General features: G+C 40.5%; 2 protein-coding genes across 9 annotated transcripts in view; one reads left to right on the top strand and one right to left on the bottom strand.

The window, feature by feature from the left end:
* Nucleotides 1-10,239, top strand: part of PPHLN1 (periphilin 1) — a 71,256-nt gene extending 61,017 nt beyond the window's left edge. For all 7 annotated transcript variants that reach the window (XM_054988072.1, XM_054988073.1, XM_054988075.1 and 4 more), the window contains one exon: nucleotides 9,305-10,239. In XM_054988072.1, the coding sequence (XP_054844047.1) occupies nucleotides 9,305-9,496 (192 nt within the window). In that variant the 3' untranslated portion in view covers nucleotides 9,497-10,239. The remainder of the gene's footprint in view (nucleotides 1-9,304) is intronic.
* Nucleotides 10,240-11,363: 1,124 nt separating this feature from the next.
* Nucleotides 11,364-21,377, bottom strand: part of PRICKLE1 (prickle planar cell polarity protein 1) — a 69,240-nt gene continuing 59,226 nt past the window's right edge. For both annotated transcript variants that reach the window (XM_054989442.1, XM_054989443.1), the window contains exons 2-8: nucleotides 19,407-19,593; nucleotides 17,848-17,961; nucleotides 16,658-16,795; nucleotides 16,062-16,265; nucleotides 15,633-15,819; nucleotides 14,129-14,989; nucleotides 11,364-13,244 (exon numbers count right to left, since the gene is read on the bottom strand). In XM_054989442.1, the coding sequence (XP_054845417.1) occupies nucleotides 12,397-13,244; nucleotides 14,129-14,989; nucleotides 15,633-15,819; nucleotides 16,062-16,265; nucleotides 16,658-16,795; nucleotides 17,848-17,961; nucleotides 19,407-19,526 (2,472 nt within the window). In that variant the 5' untranslated portion in view covers nucleotides 19,527-19,593 and the 3' untranslated portion in view covers nucleotides 11,364-12,396. The remainder of the gene's footprint in view (nucleotides 13,245-14,128; nucleotides 14,990-15,632; nucleotides 15,820-16,061; nucleotides 16,266-16,657; nucleotides 16,796-17,847; nucleotides 17,962-19,406; nucleotides 19,594-21,377) is intronic.

Genomic DNA, 21,377 nt, shown 5'->3' with positions numbered 1-21,377 from the left:
TACTTTGATTGATCTGGGTAAACAACTTTGCAAAGATGGGCACCCACGAGTCAGGGAAAGATTAAACAACTCTGGAGGTATCAGGTCCTCACCAAGGGACTTACCAGAAAAGAGAGAGGAGATGAAATAAGATGCTGCAACAGGAGGCCATTGTGGTGAGGTGGGCTCTTCTAGTTTTCAAACTGATTTAGTTTTATGTTTTGTCTTCCAACTAGATCAATCAAAGTACGTTTCTAATTAAAAAAATACAGGGTTTTTTTTAAAAAAAATGCTGATCAGTTTAGTTCCGTGTGGTATGTATGTAAGAGCCAGAAATTCATTACATTGTTGTGTTGCAATGGTTATATTTTCAACTGCTAATCACATTCCTCCATCCTTGCTAAAAATGGGCTACTTTGTTTCGAAACCAGCCAAGTGAACTCCACCCATATTTAACCTATGCCCTCTTCAGATTATGTCTGTATGAAAACTCCTTCCTGTGTGGGCCTATAAACATAAAATCAAAATTATTAATGCATTTTAGCTAACTACTCAATACTAAGCAAACAACTTTTGTAGATAAACTGCACCCTTCCTGTTTTTGACAGGGAAACAAGTTGATTATGGAACAGGTTTAGGAAACAGCTTTGGGTCAGTTCAGCACTTTATAAATAAATCATTGAAGGGTGTGCCCTTCCTCTAGTGAAATGTAGATTACTCCCTAGTTAGTGTTAAAATATTTGGAAGTGCTTTGAGTAAAACTTTGTACTTTTTACTTTTTGAAATTTATAAAAAGTGGGGGTGGGGGGGTCCTTCATGCTGTTGCCAAAATAACGATACAGAATGGAATTACTCGAGACAGTGTAGTGAAACTGAATCTATGATCCTATCTTTTTCTAAGACCACTCATTGAAATCATTGGTCTTTTGTTCTGAGCCACTGATACCTGTGTGCTTTTCACGTTTGAATTTTTTTGAAGTTGCATTGTTTTTAATGTATTTTTAACATGGCTTACTGAATTCACACAACTATTTTTACTATACTAATAAAGAAGGTAGGTCTATCATTATTTTTAATAGAATTATGTACATAAATTGTATTAAGGAGTCTAGAAATTAAAATTTAATAATCAAGGATTCGAGTCCAGTAGCACTTCAAAGACTAACAAAGGGAGGTTTGACTCTCAAAAGCTTAATTCCCTGGAAATCTTGTTGGCCTTTACTGGACTCAGATCGTGCTCTTGTACTGACTAGAGGTGTGCAAAAAAAAGAAATTGGCTGATTCAGCTCGGTAAAGCTGAACTGGGAAAAAAATGGCATTCCCCGAATCCCAATTCATTCCCCAGGTTGGCTTGGCTATGTAAAGCAAATTTGGTAAAATTTGGCCATTGTTCCCAATGGGAAATGCAATTTGGGGTCATTTTAAGGCTGAATTTTACCAAATTTGCAGCGGACCTACTCCTACCTGTCCTCTAGCTACTCCCCAAGTTTCATTTTATGGCTCCCTGAAGGAAGTGCCCCAACCACCTCCAATCTTCCCTATGGGAAACCCAAGGGGAGCTTAAGGAGGCTGGAGATGACATTTTGCATGCAAAATCCACTGAATTTGGAGTGGACCTACTCCTACCTGTGCTCTAGCTACTCCCCAAGTTTCATAAAGATTGGACTTCAGGGGAGCCATTTTATCCACCCGCCCCCCCCAGGAAAGCTGCCCCAGCCACCTCCAATCTTCATTATTCCCTATTGGAAAAACGAGGGAGGCTTTCTAGAGGCTAGATGTGGCATTTTGCATGTAAATCCACCAAATTTGGAGGGCTCCCACTACTACCTGTCCTCTCAAGATCTCCAAAGTTTCATTAAGATTGGACTTCAGGGGGACATTTTATGCCCCCCCCCCTCAAAGAAGGTGCCCCCAGCCACTCCATTTTCTATTAAACTCCTTGCAGCCCTTTTAAAAAGGCACTCTACTTCTCGAGAATCCTGTTGGCCCAGAGACGGAAAGTTGTTGAAAGGATTGGCTCACACTCCCCCCTTCTTTTCATATTCATCCTCCCTTTTCCCCCTTCAGCCTCCGACTCACTCAAACTTCCTTCTTCCCCCTCCCATCGGGTTTAAAAAAATGCACAAACATCACAAAACACAGTTTCTTGCTGTTTCTTAGCAAAGGAACAGCAAGAAACCGTGCACAGCCGTGGCTCCCAAACTTTACCAGATTTTACTGAATAAATCTGGTAAACTTGAGTTCAGTATTGCCAAATCAATTCACTCCATTGGAAGCGTTTTGGATCCAGTCCAGAATATTTAACAGTATAACAGGTCCTCTTTCATAGGGGCCACATGATGACTATTGGGTGTTGCTTGAGTATATTATTATTCAGTTATTCAGATGGGGTAGTAGTGTGTTGGTTTTGAATACAAGAGTTCTCCGCAACTCTTCAAGACATAAGAATTTCATGGCATTGTTGCTAGGTTCCTTTATAGATTCTTTCCGCCCCATTGTCAGAGTTGAGAATTGTATCAGCTAGAATGCTGAAGGCAGGGTTATTTTGTAATAATCATTCTAATTCTAGTTTTCTCTCTGTCAGAGAATTGTTACAATTCGTAATTCCAAAGAATCTTATTATTTGAACTCAGTGCAGCTTCTCAAGCAGTGTTCTATATAAGATAGACATCTATCACAACCGGTGAATTGTGAATGGTTTATATGCTGCTGACTCTTTCACTGAAGGTTTTTTAAAAAATAATAATGGATACAGCGATATATGTTATGCTGATATGTCAATTACTGATTTTAAAAAAAACTTTATGAAGTGCGGGGTGGGTGGGGGAGGAATGGCCATTGTTGGGAGGAAGAGAAAATGGCTGCCGGGAAAATCCAGACTTCCCCACTTACCTTTCTGCCAGTTCAGCTTTGCTGTGATCTTTCTTAAAATATTGACACAAATCATATTTAGGAAAGATCACAGAAAAAATGCGGAAAACCCAGGTGGGGTATGAAAGCAGCACCATACTATGGCAAAGTAAGAAAAAACCCTGAATAGCATCTAAGCTGGGCCAAATGATGCATTTATAAGGAACCATAATGTTTGAATTGCTCCAGGAAGTTTCATACTTTTGTTCATCATTGTGTCTTCTGTACAGTCCCACATGAGAACTGCCCAGGCCATCCATGGACGTTCTAAAGCTCCTAAAGGCACAAGTCGCTTACCTAGCCTTTGATGCACTTTTCCCCTAGGCGCAGCTATAAAAGGTGGGGCGAGAGGCTCCCTTTTTCAGTTCTTCTTTAGCCACTGCTGAAGAAGGGCGTGTTCTTTGCTCCACTCCTCAATTCCAGTAATAGATGTGGGTTTGGGCCTTTGACTCCATGACTTCAATGGCTTTTTTCAAGAAGTGTTCATGTTTAGGAACCACGATGGTCCAATTGGATGGGCACAACAAATGCCTCCTATGTCTGGGTGAGAGCCCTGACACATTGTGGTGTGCGGTCTGTAAACAGCTTATGCCCAAGGTGTGTTGTGATTGAAAATGGCTTTTTGGGAGTCTGCCCTGAAGGGCATTACAGACTTCTAGAATACTAACGCCTCAGATAAAGGACTGCAGAGCCAAGAACAGGCCTCCTCGGTTCCTCCAGCATGCTTGGTGCCTATTGCTGCTGAAAGGGTTCCAATTGTTTCCAGTTGCTCACTCAACAGTTCCACCAGTCAGAGCTGCCTTCAAAAGAGGCTTAGCTCAAAGCGAAGCATGCTGATAAATTATTAACTTAGTAGTCACAGAAGAGGAAAAAGTTCACCTCTTCAGCTTCTACTATGTCGGTGGCATCAAGTCTGCCCAGGGTTCTGAGAACTCCTTCTCCACGCCCCCCCCCCCCCGGCCCGGCAGCATACCATTTTGGCACCATCCTAGGGATTGTAGAATTGTCAGCAGCCATTTCCCCGTTGCCTTCCTCTATGCACCCTGTGGAAAGACAGAAGTCTTCTTTGGGTTTGTCTGAGAATGACAAATCATTTGGAACTGCCTCCACACCATAGACGCCATCGGTTCCGTTACTTTCCATACAGTTCCCTGTACCATTACTATGCTTACAGGTTTGAAGCGTCACCAGGCGCGAACCTGCTTCCTCATTAGTTCTTCCATGTTAACAATGCTTATGCCCCCATTCACTTGGAACCAAGAAGTAGTAAGGCCAAACCTACATCGGTTCCAGCCATGGTTCCAGAAGACAACTGTGTTCCGGAACTGACCCTGAAACCCACTACATACGCAGACAGTAGAAAAGAGCAAGAGTCCAGTAGCACTTATAAGATTAACAAAATTTGTGGTAGGGTATGAGCTTTCGTGAGTCACAGCTCAAGCTTCTTCAGATATAGCTAGAATAGACAACGACTTTGATGTCAGTTTGGATATTGCATCAGATCCTTCTCCACCAGAGTTTCTAATGGAGGTCTCTGCTGTGTCCCCAAGTCAGGATCTCCACTTATATGCTGAACAGTTTGTCTATATTGGCAAGATCCCTGGAAATTGAGGTGATCTGCTCTGCTCTGACTTCTTTGGATCCGGTCATCAAGGTCCTCCACTTGGAAGTGGCCAGACCGGTGGCATTTCCAATCATGCAAGGCATGCTAGAAGTGACAAAAGACATATGGTACAGACCGGCCTCAACTGAAGCGATGTCTGAGAAGCTGGGCAATATGTATAAGATGAAACAGGAAGGGTCAGGTGTTCTGTTTTCTCATCCTCCCGCCAATTCTGTTGTCACCAAGACCCTGCAAGGCAAGGGCCTCCGAAAAAGCATGGGCCATTCAGCTCCAATAAAGAGGGCAAGAAGCTAGACATACTGGGCAGAAAGGTTTATGCTTCCATAGCCTTAAACTTTAAAATTGACAATTATGAGGCCATTATGGCCCAATACCAGCTTTTCTTATGGTAAAAGATTGCCCCATACTTAAGCCTAATCCCAGATGATAAACAAAGGCTGACAAAAATTCTGCAAGGAGAAGCTTTAAGACTCTCCAAACAACAAATTTGTACAGCCAGACAAATTGGGGACGGCTTTTCTAGAGCTATGGCCTCTTTGATTGTAATTCATAGACATGCATGGCTCAGAACCACCGCTTTAGCCCCTCACCATAGGATGAGTGTAGAAAATCTTCCCCTTGAGACAGGCCTGTTTTCATCCACCACAGACGAGGCCCTCAAAAAGATCCAAGATGATGACAGCTCTGTTTTTTGGTATTAGCCCCCTCTACCCAAACCCCCAGGCAGTCCTGAAGAGTCTTTTCCATTGAAGAGCTATATACCCGCCTCCTGGGCAAGTTCGCTCACTAATCTCCCCTGGGACTGCACGGAAGACACAGTGATGAAAACAGGCTTGCATTTACCAGTGTTCTTCTGTGCAGGCCCAAATCCCTCCCTTTTTTCACTGTGTGCTCTTTATTATTAATTTCCTTCTACACTGGTGGCTTAGAGAACTAAGGGAGGAAGCCGCTCGCCCCTCCTTTTATAACCGTGCCTAGGGGGAAAGTGCGTGAAAAGGCTAAGCGAGCATCTTGCATCTTTAGGAGATTTAGAACATCCACGGCTGGCCTGCGCATTCTCAGTTCCCATGTGAGAATGCACAGAACGACACTCGATGAACAGTAGTTTCAGGTTAAGTGCAACCCTGTTTTCTTGGCTTTGTAATATGCCTTACGTAGCTCCCTCAAAACCACTTCAACTGATATGCTATCTTCTCATGTTAACTTGGTTTGTTCTCTACCCATTCCTGTCACCTTCAAGTTAGCTCCTGTGTTACAATATCATGCTTTGCGTGAAAATCTTGGTAGCGCTTGATGAATAATAAAAACTTGCAAAATATCACCTGAGGGACTAGCTGCATAATACATTGTGATCTAAAAAAACCACCATGAAGTAGCTGTACATGTTGAGCAGAGTATTTTTTCAGAACACTGTCCTCAAATCTTGAAGCCTTTGCACGCCTAATTTGAAATATTGCAAATAGAAGAAAAAATACTTCTTGTGCAGTTATTTGTGCTCATGTGCAAACCCTTTCATGTGCATTGGAGGTGTGTGCTGCTTTTTATGATGGCTTTGATCATGGGAAAGGACCCTACACATGAAAACTCCATGCTTATAAATTGGCAATCACACATAGGCTGGATTGAACCCAGTCTACTCATGCTTGCCCTCTCTATATGGACATAGATTTCAATGTGCCTAATGGAAAGTTGGTATGGTTTGTAACTGATACATAAAATAACCTTTAGAATGTATCATCATTGTGGTCTCTCTTGGAACATACTCTTATATTATTTAGTGTCTTTCAGATATTTTCTTGTGCTGTGTTATCTTTTGGGTTTTTTTACATTTTCCTATTAACTACTATGATGAACATTCTCTTAAGTATAGACTAGAGAATGTGATCATTGCTTATAAAAGAGTTTGTATTACATTATCAGTTAGCCAGTTTGTTTAACCTTTTAAAAATTGTTTCTGTGTTCTGTTTCTGTACTTCAACTTTGATAAAGGAGGGAATGGTAAAAAGAATGGTTATTGGCCATCAGTAGTCAATGACAGAAAGTCTTCTACGTTTACAAGTAGAATATGCAGTCTAACAGTGCAATCCTATGCATGATTACTCAGAAATAAGTCTTTACAATAAGGACCGTTTCTCACTTACAGGGGAATAATCACCATTGAATAAATAGAGCCATACTTCTTAGTAAACATGCAGCACAAATTATGTGCAAGTCTAAATATGGGCAATATCCTTAAACTGATGTGTGCCACTAAGTATGCTCCTGAGCTTTCTTACCTTGGAAATATTTTACTCCATTTATACTCTAGTTTTTTCCCAATGAGGACCCAGATTGGCTCACAACATTCTCCCATTTTCCATTTGATCCTCACAACAACCCTGTGAGGAAGGTTAGGCTGACTGGCCCGTGGTCACCTGGTAAACTTCCAGAGTAGAGTGGGATTTGAATGTGCGTCTTCTGAGTCCAATGCTCTAACCACCGTAGAAGGCTGGTTCTCATAGCTAAAATACACATATATAGCTATAAGCTGCATTTTTAGCCAGACCATAATTTTTTAGATCACAGAAAGTTCTGGTTTGTTCTGCTAATATCTTTAGTACCTAAAGGCCAGAGTTCCCACACCAGTGCCTGAAATACCAAAGCATATTAAGCTGAAAAGGACTTTGCTGGCTATTTTTATTTACCTGTCTGAGATACTTAGATGAAGTGGCCACAGTGATTAATGCCACAGGCACCTCTAGGTTAGACTACTGTAATTCACTCTACACAGGACTGCCCTTGAAGATGCTCCAGAAACTGCAGGTAATCCAGAATGCAACTGCTAGACTTTTGACTGATTGTCAAGCCCCTGTCCAGGCGCAGCTACGCCTGGCACTCTGCTGCCTGTCGGGGACTTCAGGTAAGCAGACTCGCCCTGATTTGGCTGGGGCGCAGCTGCACTTGGCCCCTTGGCGTCTTGCTGGGGGCATTAGGTAAGCAGACTTGCCCCGCCTCGACTGGGGCACTGCCACACGGGGCATTTTGTGCTTGGCGGGTGCTTCAGAGAGGCTGCCTTGAGGCTCATCACTGGCGTTGGGTTTGTGGCCAGAGGGGAGGTATACATCACCCACGCACCCTCACATCCACTTCCTTCCATACGCAGCCCCGTTCTTCTCCTTCTCCTCTTCATCTCTCCTACTGCTTGCTCTCAACACCACACGCTTGCTTTTCTATCCACTCTTCAACTCTCCACCCTTGGTTCCCTACTGAGCCTGTTTACATAGGGCTTCCTGCTCTGCTCTCCATCTTTCTTCTCCTGGGCTGATTGCTTCTGATTTGGGCCAGCTGGGGAGGCTGTCAGGCGCCTCTCCCCAGCTCCAGCCTCCTTTTCCCTTTATTCCCTACTTGGAGGATGGGGCTTGCAGGGCCTTTCCAGGCAAGGCACCTGGTAGCCGCCTCTCCAGTGGTGTTGGTGTGGCTAGACAAGTCCCCTGGGCAGGTGGCATTTCTGTGTGCCCTGCTTGCCAGCTCCACCCAATGTGTGCCTGGGCAGGGGGATTTCCTGCCTGTCTACTTGGTTGTTTGGGTGTATGTTTTGCCCTTTGGTGCCTTGCGCCTGGGGAGAGGTCTGGGGCTGCTCCCAGGTCTCCTGGCATCTGCGGGCTGTCTTCCTGCCTGTCTGTGGCTCCCCCAGGCCCTGGCATCTCCCCCCTCCTCCCGCTTTCTGCCTGCTGTGGCAGTGGTACGCCTTTCGCAGGTGCCGCTGTAGCACGTCCAGGGGGTGCAGACAGCTCATCCCTGGACATTAATCATGATCTGCCCATATGTGGCCTATTCTACAGCAGCTGCATGGGCTTCCAGTTGGTTTCTAGATTAAATTCAAGATGGTTTTAACCTTTAAAGGCCTACATGGTCTGGGACCATAATACCTGAAGGACTGGTTCTCCCAGTATGATCCCCCACCAAGTCTGCATTCTTATTGTCGTGGCTTACTGGTGGTGCCAGGCTCCTGAGTGGTTCGTCTGTCTTCCACCAGGTCGAGGGCTTTCTCTTATGGTGGCTCAATCCTTGTGGAATGCTTTGTCTGACAATACACATGCCCTGCAAGGCCTGTCTAGGTTCCGCAGGGGTTGCAAGGTAGAACTATTTCAGCAGGTCTTTACCCAGCCATGATTAATATGGAATCTTTGCCACCTGGTTGGTGTTTTTACTACTGGCTATATTTCTAGGACCACCTAATTGCAGTGTTATGTTTTCCATTTTAACATATTTATTGCTGTTTTGTTTTTAATTGTCTTGTTTTTTTTACCATTTCTGTTGTTGCAAACCACTTCAGGCATTGTTTGAGGGAGAGGCAGTATAAAAATCAAATAAGTACATTTTTAGACATTGCCATTTGTTCTTTGGGTGCGAGTTGGATTTGAGACCCTAACTATTTTAACTTGAGACCCTATTTTTACTTGTGCTTCATCTTAGGATACCTTCTATTCAATAATTTGAGCCAAATCCAAATGTCGTTCTTCATAAATAAAATCACATTCACCTGTGTTCTTGTTATGTGAACATTGATCATCAGAGTCCTGTGGAGAAACTCTAGTCCTATTCTCCACCTTTAGGAACATGGATGAGGTTTGACACCTACATATCCTAGTGTCTCAATTTATAAGAAGTTGTGTGTGCTTTGTAAAAGTCCACATTCTGATTAGACAGTTTATAGTAGCCTTTTAGTCTATTATGGTTCAATTGGGAATGGAGTTGTTAAGCATACAAAATAATTCTGCATTTCATGAACTTCTGAATTTGTTTTTCTAGGTCTACAGGCAAGATTGTGAAACATTTGGCATTGTAGTGAAGATGTTGATTGATAAAGACCCTTCATTAGAAAAACCCATCCAGTTTTCCTTGAGACAAAATTTGCACGAGATTGGTGAAAGGTGTGTTGAGGAACTTAAACACTTCATTGCAGATTATGATTCTGCCAGTCAAGAATTTGAAGAACCATAAAATCAAGTTTGGATTGTTCAGATTATGTAAATACTACTTGTTTAAAAGTAATGAACGTTAATGAGTTCTGGTCAACATCTGTTCATCTTGCAGCAGAATTTTCTCTTTGGTCAAAGTTATTAATTTCAGAACTTATTTATGATGTCATTCCTCTGCCAAGGTGTAACCCATTCATTATTCATGTTTGTATCTCAGTTCTAATTAAGAATTGTATGCTTTGTTTGACTTTTTGGATTGGAAATAGATGGGATGAGTCCTAAGAGTGGACTGTGGCTCATGGAACGGGACTTCCTGTTGTAGCTTTTGCCCCCTTCCTCAAGCCACTGTTAGGGTGTTGAGGACTGTTAGGAATGCAGTGGGGTGTGTTATAAAAGGGCTATGGCTAAGTGGAATCAGTTAAAAAAAGAAAAAGGAACCCCCTCCCCTTCCTTGGAAGCAATGTGCCTTTTTGACCAAGAAGCCCTTTGAATTCATCCCATCATATTTAAACAATATTGAATGTGTTAATTTGGTATGATGTTCCTTTTGAACATCACAGTATCATTCCCCAATGACTGAAACGGTCTGACTGAAAACACTCCTGGTAGGAAAGAATGACAGTTTTAATAATTTTTAATACTGTCTGCAGGAAGTAATTGTGCAAGTTTATGTATTATATGTATATTTGCTTATGCCTGTATTTTAAGTAGGGTATCTTTACAAATTATGTGGTTACTTTGAGTAAACAATTTTTGAAGAGTCAAGCTTGTTTTATTTTAGTGTTACTGCTTTTTGTATTTGAAATGGGCTATAATTAAAAAAAAAACTAAAACAATCTTACAGTACTCACATTTCCTTGATCCAGATCCTGCAGTGCTTAGTTACCTATATTTGGATCCAGAGAATATACAATAAAATGTAATTTGCAGAACTGATCACTGCCATTTTCCTCTTTCACCTATCACCATCTCTATCCCCAAACAGTGAGGGTCAGAGCTATCCTGTCCTTAGGAACAGCATGAAATATGGTATAGGAGGCTGCACTGGGGAGCAGGAATTGGAAATCACTGTGCAAACAGCCTGTGTTCCCTACAGTAAACAGACTTAAAATGGAGGCAGTGCTGCCACAATGGGAGAGTTCAAATGTGATGACAGTGGCTTGTAGATACATGAACTGTGGAGGCTCCTTGGGGTTGAATGCTTTGCCCCTGTAATCTAATTAAAGCCTTATGTAGTGAACAACAGCTTGTTATATCCACTGTGTGTGATTCAGACAAACAGGGTGGTTTGATGTAAGTAGTTTATAAGTATAAGGGGATGTTTGCTGTGTCAGTCATGCCAAACTTTTCAGGGTTCCTTGAGTCTGAGGAGACAAGGCAGAATAGAAATGTGTTAAATAAACAGGTATGCATTCAGAGCAGAAAAAATTAAAAATAGTAATAACTTCTGCAGATTATAAGCTCCCTAAGGCTGTGTCAAAAGCATGCAAAAGAAAAATGAATTTCAATCACCATGTGAAGTGATTTTTAAAAATCCCACCTTCACCTATATGCTAAGAAGGCCTTAAAGAGCCATCTCCATGATGGAGTCTTAAATAGGTTCCAAAGGAAGCTTTTTAGGAAAGGGGCTGAAAATGAAATTGCCAATACTATATTGCATTTTATGTAAAGCTTATGAGGTAGACATTGAAACATTCAGTTTCTAATATCCTTTGTTTATTGCCTGTTGTCAAGTTGATCACTATTCCAGGAAATCTATAACCTCGAGTAGATACACCAAGTGGGTTTTTTAAATCTACCACAGAGAAACAGTGACATCAGATTGTGTCTGTTTGGGTGGATTTATATATTCCAGTTTTGCATAGTTTTTTTACATTTTTACAATATAGTTTTCTTGACCCATAAATAATGCCTTTAATGTTTAAACAGACCATAGCTTAAACAATATTTACATAGCTCTACCATGCATACAGAGCTTTAGTTTCAGAAAAATTAAACATTGTGCTACTATAAACTTATGAACATTTAACAAACCCTGACTGACTCAAGCTGATGTTAAACCCTCAAAACGTTTCTATTTTAACACGTGTCTTGCAATTCAGTGATATAAAAATAGTCTGTTAAATTTTAACTTTACAGTATGTACATTATTTGCACTGTTAAGTTAGGAATACCGATTCAGTTATCTAATACATTATAAATATAAATGGGACCTAACTGCTGCTCCTACTACAGTGGAAACCTGCAATAATGTTTCAAATACACAAGAATCTCACTTTATTTCACAATAGTTCTGGATAAGCAGGCTCATTGACTTAATGCAATTACCTTACATACCACATTTAAAGTAGTTGCTGAAGGGCAAAAGTATATTTTATGTTTAAAAAGTCAGAATGAGGATCCTCCTATCCGCAGAAAATGAATTGGACTAGTCAGCTGGCTGTATCCAGGCATCCACTGTTGACGTACATTGAAACAATTCTTGTATAGCATCAGAATTGGTTAGGCTACATTAATACAGCTGGTGACTAGCTGAAGAAAGAGAGAGGCAAAAAGTGTCCAAACATTCATTCATCTGCTATTGTCAGGTTGACTTAACCTGCTACTTCAGTTCCATATTTATGTTGAAACCATGATATGCAATTTTTCTGGGTTTTAGCATAATTCAGCAAACCTTATAACCCAATCTCTCCATTTGCTGGTATATTCCCCAAAAGGTATATTGCCATCTGGGCATTATAAAACCTGTGTTCAATTTGCTCTTACATTATTGCCTCCCTCCTGCTTATTAGGTTATTCAGTGCCTTGACTGAACATGGGTGAAAACTTTGCGCTACTATAATTTTACACGAAGTAATTTATGCTATTTATCTACATAATATTAAAAACAGTGTAGGCACAGAGCTTAATTACCAGTAAAGCTTAAGAAATTATGCAGTTTTTGCCTTTGTGAGCTTTTCGCTTTTTGGATTTTGTTGCCCTTTGTCCAAATGGAGAACTGGGAAGTTCAGCAGGTGGACTAGAAAAGTCATCCGTATAATAGGGATATCTCACTGATCGGGGCTGTGGAATAGGCTGTCCTAAAAAGTAACCTTCCTCTTCTGAATCTGATGATGAAGATGATGATGAACACCAAGAGTCTTCCTCGTCACCAAAGAATCCCAGAAACTGATCTTGATGGTTCCCCATTGCATAGTCTGAAGAAATATGGCTGTACTGACTATATGGGTTTGGAGTGTATGCCCGAATTGCACGAGGACTTCTATTTTGAATGAATTTATCATAATCCTGAGGGGAATAAAAATTAAGTCTTTCCTTTGGCGAGGGTTTTCTTTCTGCAGCCAAGTGAAGTGCATTATCAGACCGAGACTTTCTACTCTTCCTGCGCCGATGCTGGTGTCTAGTTCCAAAGTCATCAAACTGATAAACTCGCCGTCGAGTCCTTTCACTCATGGGAGGCTGACGAATTTCAAGGTTCTCATAGTTTCCATTATCAATGACATCATCCGAAAACTTAACCTGCTGAGGTCTAGTCTGTGATTTGGACCGTCTGAGGACTGGCATATGTACTGGCTTTTCTTCTGGCAGTGCCTTGCCTTGACATAATTCAGAACTTAAACTTTTTAGAGACTCAGTACTCCTATGAAGCATTGAAGAATTCAGGGTTCCCATGTTACTCATTTTCTCACAGTCATCTACCTCCAGTTCTTGGTATGTTTGCAAAGAATACAAAGATGGTCTTGGGTTGGCTTCCCCATCCATAGAAGCACCTAAGGAGGAAAAAATTATGAAAATATTGAATGTGTTATTTCGCCCATCTTCCACATTTGAAGTGCTAACAGTTAAGCATTGAAGAATGTACAAAGTTTTTTTTAAAAAATTAGGACTGAAATAGAAATTCAAGTTCTGATTATAGAGAACGGTGAAGTAAAGGACATTCTTGACTAATCAATGAGCTACTGCCAAGTAATGATCCGTTACAATTACTGGAAAAAACAATCTGAACTTCAACTTTGCTTTCTCAACCACATTTCTATAGTTAGGGCCACACTATCGATAATCAGACCCTTTACCACCACATATTTGAATTCCTCTGTCAAGATTAGCTTAACACAAACAACAAGGCAACAACACTGTGTGTGTAAAGTGATGTCAAGTTGCAATGGACTTATGGCTACTCTATAGGGTTTTCAAGGCAAGAGATGAACAGAAGTGCTTTGCCATTGCCTGCCCTTGCGCTGCAACCCTGGACTTCCATCCAAGTACTAACCAGGGCCAATCCTGCTTAGCTTCCGAGATCTATAAGATCAGGCTAGCCTGGGCCATCCAGATCAGGGCAACAACATTATGCACAGTAAATTGTTCCTATGAGTTGCATGAAATCTATTCCCTGCAAATCTGCTCATCTACATAAAAAAAGAGGAGAAACAAATGTGTATCTGGGAACTACTGAAAGGTACTTTAGTAATCCTTAGAAATTCCCCTGCCCTTGAGTGGGATTATACTGGCACAGCTAAAGCAACAGGAATCAATCATAACTTCATTCTATTTAATCCTCCTCACAGAACAAACTATTGTTCATCTGTTAGTATTAAAATAAGTGCTGCCTAGACCATAGTTTTGCTTTCCAAATGAAATTCTCCAGTCTTCTTACCTGTAATATTGGACAAAGCCAGTGAATCCATTGAATCTCTAACACATTGTTCTTTTTTCAGGTCTGATAAACATTCCAGTGAATTATCATACCATTGCTTTTGGTCCCCTTTATACCTAGCTGCACTGTGTTCCATGTCCAGCTCTTGGATTTTCCTGCTGCTGGCTGGGCCCGGGTGGCTCCCATAAGCAGAGTCCCCTAAGCCATCTTGGGACTGAGCCCAGTACATATCTGATTGGTATTTCTTACTGGCTAGGCTTTGGCTGTTTTTCTTCAACTCTGACCTTCCTTTAACCGTGCTTTCAGAAACCCATTGTTCATTTGACCTGACATTTACTTCCACTGGCTGCTGTAAGAGACTTTTATCACCAAACTTGAGGAGCAGCTGAGTCATATAGTCTTCATGTTCAGCCCATTCTTCAGGATCATCAGGAAGTTCTTGCTCCCCTCTTCCCTTCCAGAGTTCTTCATCAGCAAAGCCTATTCCTCGCCTTGAAAGGCTTAATTCATCCAGTTTCCTTGAAAGGGTGTCATCCGCTGTGCTTGAAAGGCCGGGGAATTTGTAATTCAGCGCTGGGGACAGCAGAAGGGACTGTCTACACTGATCTGCTGGCCGGCTGCTTTTCCCCATACGAACACTCCTCCTAGAGTCCCTTGAGCGGGCAGACTGGAAAGCAGAGTCGGAGGAGTCAGAGGCATGAACATCTTCTCCCAGACTGCATGACTTGGAACAGTAAATCTGACCTTGCTTGGGAAGGAAAGGACAGCCAAGCAAGGAAACTTTACAGTGAGCACAAGAAAAGCAAGTTTCTGTGGCATGCCAGTGCTGTCCATCGTAAGTCATCTGAGCATGATCAACACCTGTCAAGAAGAAAAAAAAACTCTTACTTTTTTGTATATGTTTGTTGGGTTTTTTTTATTCCCCGAGTTTCTTTAAGCATTAAGAGAGCCAGTTTGGTGCAGAGTCAGTTTGGTGTAGTGGTTAAGAGCAGCAGGAATCTAATCTAGAGAACTGGGTTTGATGCCCCACACCTCCGCTTGAAGCCAGCTGGGTGACCTTGAGTCAGTCACAGCTTCTCAGAGCTCTCTCAGCCCCACCCACCTCACAGGGTGATTGTTGTGAGGATAACAACAACATACTTTGTAAACAGCTCTGAGTGTGGCATTAATTTGTCCTGAAGGGCAGTATATAAATCAAATATTGTTATTATTATTCTTTAGAAACTTGCTTAAGGCAGCTCACATTCTGTTCCAAAGAATCCCCAGACTCTCAGGAACAGGAGGAGGGGATGGTACAAAAAGCTGTAAAGGAAAAAGCAGTGATCCATTCAACAAACTCATTTTGTTCAGAATTATACGCCCTGTGAGTGTATTTAGCACTGATTATAACGTGTTCAGTTTTAGACATCTTTTTCATATGGAAGCAAAAATATTTTCAAGCTTTAGCTACTGAACCAATTTGTACAGTAAACATTATTTTTTATGTTTTGAGGTACAGAATTACCTATGTGTTCCCCACAAGTTTCACAATATTCTGCATAAAGGGACTCAAAACAACTACAGCAGAATGGACGTCCGTCCTTCATAATGTATCTCTGTCCTCCAAGAATGGTTTCACACTCAAGGCAACAAAAGTGTTTCATGTGCCAGTGGCGACCTTCTGCTTCTGTACATTCATCAGCAAAGATAATCTAAAATAAAAAAGATTTTAGGCATAAAAATAAGGATACTAAAGAACTGCAAGCTATTTCACTTGAGCTAGCAACTTAAACAATTCACAAGTTTCAAACTCCTGTTTACTATAGGAACATTTAATTTGTGAGAAACAGACAAATTTTTAGAAGTCTTCAAAATTTTAGTTGCTTAACTGAGCAAGCAAAATCATTTGTTTCTTTCTTTAGTTTAAGTACTGTTGAATTGCAGGATTACTTACCTCATCACACGCTGAACAGCGTGGCTTGAGGAGTTCGGCATGGTGTCTTCCACAATGAATTTTTCCATCTTGGTAGAAATAGATTAAGTCAACAAGAAGTTCATTGCATGTAGAACACACAAAACAGGATGGATGCCAGCACACTCCAGGTCCTGCTCTTGAAGCAAACACTGCAACTTCCCCTCCATTTATTTTTGTACCACACTGAAAATAAATAATAATGTATAGTTATTTTCCATTTTATTAATATCTTCTATAGTATAACTTTGCTATTCCATGCCTCCCCTTTCTCTATATCTTTCAAGCATCACAATATAACAGCATATTCCACCTTGATATCCTAATAACATTTTTCTAGGAAAAGATAGCTTTCAGTAACCCTCATAGATGGATATAGTTCGACCATTTTTCTAACCTAAAACAGCTAAGGATTGATCATACTTTTACACAGGCATGACTATTATAGTTTTACTCCAACAGTAGTAGACCACTAACTTTGGTTCTAAAATAGTTCTGAGAATCCTGGATGACATACTTGAGCATCTGAGCATTACACCATGCCAACATTAATTTCATTTGAATAATAACAATGTTACCTGTTCACAAAGTATATGCATTATGGCTCTTGAGAGTAATTTGACTGTGCCTCGTCCCAGGGCTTCTTTCTTACGCTGTGAACTAAATATCTGAAGTTCCTTCTTTTCTTCTTCACTTAAAGAATGACAATATCTAACCTTCAGCAAAAGAAAGTGATACCAATGTTAGACCGTACTGTCTGTTGGATTTGATTCTTTTAAAGAACTTGTCAGTGCAGCAAGCACGTGCATTCAACAAGAACTGCATATACAGCCAGCTTTATTTGATGTTTTTATCACAGTTGAAAGCATGACTTTTTTCTTTGGCAGTGACAACTGCATGAAGCAACTCTCTGGCAGCACACAAAACATATTCTAGGATTCAGACCTGCATGCATTCAGTTTTGTAATTACAGATCAAGATTAACTCTATGTACTTTAAGCACAGAACTCTTTCTAGGACGTTAAAAATAAATGTGCATAGCGCATTATAGTGTGGTATCAGGAATTTGTAGGAGTCTGACAGAGTAGATTTTCTCATATAGTCTGCCTGGATACATTGCACTATCTCAAGCATTTGTAATAAGATGAATTATGTTTTCTCAAACTGCCTTTACTGAATATGTTAAGTTTATTCTCTTCTCTGTTTTATCCTCACTACAAGTCTGTGAGGTAGGTTAGGCTGTGTGAGAGTAAGTGGCCCAAGGTCACCCTGGAAACATTCACTGCAGAGTGGGGATTCAAATTTGGGAAGAGGAGCTCAGAAGGGATATAATACCATAGATTCCACCCTCCGAATCAGCCATTTTCTCCAAGGGGTTTGATCTTTGTAGCCTAGAGATCAGCTGTAACTCTGGGAGATCTCCAGGTTCCACCTGGAGGTTGGCAAACATCCCAGAGCATTTAGATGTTCTCCATGTCTGTATCAGGAATGACTGGATTATGCACTCATGAAAGACAGAGTTGCAGAATCGCTTTTCCCCATATGAGGCCTACTGGGAGACCAGATTAGGGAATCGTGCATCTGTTCAGCAGGCAAATTTGTCTGCACATAGCTTATTTTGGGGTCATAGAAAACTTTTTTAAAGATCTAACGTTGTCAATTCTTTCACAGCAAATAGTTTGAGAATTACTGCCATAATCTTAGAAACCAAATTATGTGTTGTACACACTGAAAGTTAGGGCAAAACATGCATGAACACATTTCTTACTTCATTATCATGGGGTGGAAGCTGATAAAGAAGCTGCTTAATTCTGTGTTTCTCTCCAGGACTGTTAACGTAAGGGACCTTCTCCTCTGACAAACAGGCAAAGTATAGCTGCACCTGAGTTGGAGAACAGAAATAAAGTCATGCCCTCGTCCCTTGTAAGAATAATTCATCTATTACCTTATTGACAGCCTGAAGAAGAGTGAGCTTGCTTCCTCAAAGGTTTGCAGTATTTTAGTTGATTCTAACAGAAGGCATTACAAATTTGGCAGGGGGGAGTTGCCTTATCTTAGATTCTGTTTACAAAGAGAACTAAGATTTGGGGTTTTTTACTTTAGATCTTCAGCGGAGTTTGCATTCCTCCAGCTAGAAGATAACCAGATGAGCCAGCTCAACAGAACAGGATTGCCTGAGAGAGCTAGCACCCAGCTGTTGAATTGCTGTTCAGGAATGCAGTGGCAATTAAGGGTATCATAAATTATGCACATCAAATTTACACCCCCCTTCAGGGGCAATCAACAAATCTGTTAAAATTCCACATTTCTTTCTGCATTTTATCACAGAATGTGTGAAACTCTTCAGAAAACAACTGCTGTATTGACAAGCTTAATTTGCTCTATATATTTTATAGGTTGAATAGGCAAATTCTCTTTTGCAACCTGCTGCTGATCAGCTTCATTCTGTTAGAACTTTTTGCATCGCTGCTTTGGGAGAAGGTGGATATATCTACATTTCTACCTGATCCAAGTGAAATTTATTCAAGAAATGGTACTTTTTAGATTTTAAAAAAACAATGGATCAAAAACTGTGAAGCTGCGATCTATCTGCACAACCTCTTTGTTTGCTTTTTACTTACAACAGAATTATATGTAAGGAAACCAGTACAAAACAAGCTTCTTTTAACCTCAGTTAAAGGGAGGTTCTGATTTTCTGGTGTTTGCAACTTGCTTCAAAGCTTAAAATAAGCATTTTGCAGGATTGTTCCTTTTTACTGGACTCAATGGATGAGCTGGTTATGGGACTGCTAAAAATACTGATGGGAGGCTAGGGGATGCAAAACAGCTTCATGTAGGAAAATAATTTTCAAAAATAATTCATAAAGCATCATCACTACCTCCAAATTAAAGTACACAGAAAGGTGCCTTTATATGTCTTTGTAACCATTTTACAAAAAAACAAATGAAATGCAATGACTTTTTTCCTATTCACCAATACATCTAGAAATGAATATTTCCTATTCTGCTGTACTTACATTAGCATAACCATTAATATTTGATTCTTATTAATATTCAATGGTGGCATTATCAGTTAAATGTTTAAGAATCTGAAGTTTAGTTGTGATTTTAACTGAGAATGATTAACACAGATAAATGCAAAAACCAGAATTCTTTACTTTTTCTTTAGTACTGTATCTCAGTGGGACAAAAATAAATGAAACGGACAAAAACCAGAAGATATCTTAAGCACATTTTCCTTTAACAAGTTATCAGTCAGAGGGAAACACAGGCACAGAGTTAGTGGTCTCCGATAAGCTTCAAAGAGATGACAGCATTTCCTTCTACCTGCTCAGGTCTAAGACCTGGAGGCACCCAGGCATATTCTTCCAAGGCACAGCCAGAGTCATCATCGGATGTTGAGCTTCTCTGGAAACCAAACGTCAGATTGCAAACTTTTGGTTCCATTTCCAAAAGGCACACTGTCGGTGGGAGAGCGTGAAGATATTCAGCTGCAGTTCATCAACTAAGAGTTCTAAAAAAAAAAATTCCAAAAGCGAAATGTTAAAATAAAAGGCATGGTTGCTTTTTTTTTGTGTGTGTGCTAACAAATGGTCTTTGGTACATGTGTATATTATGTGTTAACAGACCAAAGAGGTTAAGAAAACAAACTTTGTTTTTCAAAGAAACAATTTTGTTTTTAATCATCTCTTGGTTCTAAAGTTTGAAAGCCCAACACCAAAACATGAAAAAAATCAACTGCTAAGTACGACTATAACAGGGGAAAATAGGCATATATAAGTTGAACATACAAAAATGGAAGGATTGTACGAAAGTATTAATCAGTTTACTTTCAGTTTAGGTTGATTTATTTTTTGTTCAGCTATTTAAACCTCGCTTTTCTCCCAAATGGGAACCCAAAACGGCTTGTGACATCATCCTCCCCCTCCTTCCAGAATATTTTTCTATATGTGAATTCTTAATCCGCTCAAATGCTCTTTTCTAAATCAATATTTTTCTAAATAGCTCGTAAGCTCAACATACATCAAATATTCATAGTCACTTGCAATTTACAGTGCAATCCTAAACAAAGTCACATCCTTCTAAGCCTACTGATTTCCATGGCTTTAGAAGGGTATAACTCTGTTTAGGATTACACCTGGTAGTATCTTAACAATACTATTGGAAGATCCGTATTACAAGGTATGAATTGTTATAAAAGCTAAGATATTATGTCCATGCACATACATACTCTTCTATTGATTTCCTAATAGATGAACTACACCAAAAATAATCCAACAGAAGCTGAATCAAAAGCCTATCTATAAAGTTTAAAAGGTACAAGAGGTGCATACTGAGACAATTAAATTGCATGTTTGAGTGATCTCCCATGAAAAGCATTCCTGTTGATAAAAGGGGCTATCCTCAAACTATCCTCGGCATGCTAGCTGTCCACAGCAGGGGATTTCTCACATGTGGAAGCAAGCATTTTCAATCCACATACTCTGCACTGTAATAACAAATGACAGACAATGCCTCTGCCATAGTAGAATCACATCCCCACACCCAAGCAGAGAGATCCTCAGGCATGCGCTATATCCCAACATGTACATGAGCCTTTATAGATGCCTCATAAGCACTATCCTATGCTGAAACCAACTTTTGCAAGAAAAAAATGTTGCTTTGGAGTTCTTTAAAGATGGAGGAGGTAGCTGACATAGTTAATCATTGCCCCTTAATAATCATGATGGCACATAGGCTTAAATGTGTTTGTATACAAATACTAATGATAATTAAACATATTTACCGGGTCCATTTGTACTATTACCATTGCAAATAAAAATGGTTGACAGTGTAGAAGAAGTCAATATTCCTCCACATCAAGGCATCTTCTGCATAGTATAGGACATCTGTAAGAATGATTCTGAAGTACTTTGAATTTTGTTTAATCCTGTTAAACCAGGGCTTTTTTTATGGGGAACGGAGTTTCATGGGGAACGGAGTTCTGGAACCTTTTGAAAATGGTCACATGGTTGGTGGCCCCGCCCCCTGATCTCCAGACAGAGGGGAGTTTAGACTGCCCTCCGAGCGGGAAACTCCCCTCTGTCTGGAGATCAGGGGGCAGGGCCACCAGCCATGTGACCATTTTCTCCGAGGGCAACCCACTGAGTTCCACCACCTCTTTTCCCAGAAAAAAAGCCCTGTGTTAAACCATCCCTGAGTGTTTCCTTCCTAGGCAACAAACAATAAATCTGGACAGTATATACAGGTCAAAGCTGATACCAGCAACAATAGGTTTGCTGAGATTAAATTTGGTCA

Source organism: Eublepharis macularius, chromosome 9, assembly GCF_028583425.1.
Source record: "Eublepharis macularius isolate TG4126 chromosome 9, MPM_Emac_v1.0, whole genome shotgun sequence".
Taxonomy (NCBI): Eukaryota; Metazoa; Chordata; class Lepidosauria; order Squamata; family Eublepharidae; genus Eublepharis; species Eublepharis macularius.
This window is presented reverse-complemented; position numbering and strand designations above follow the sequence as displayed.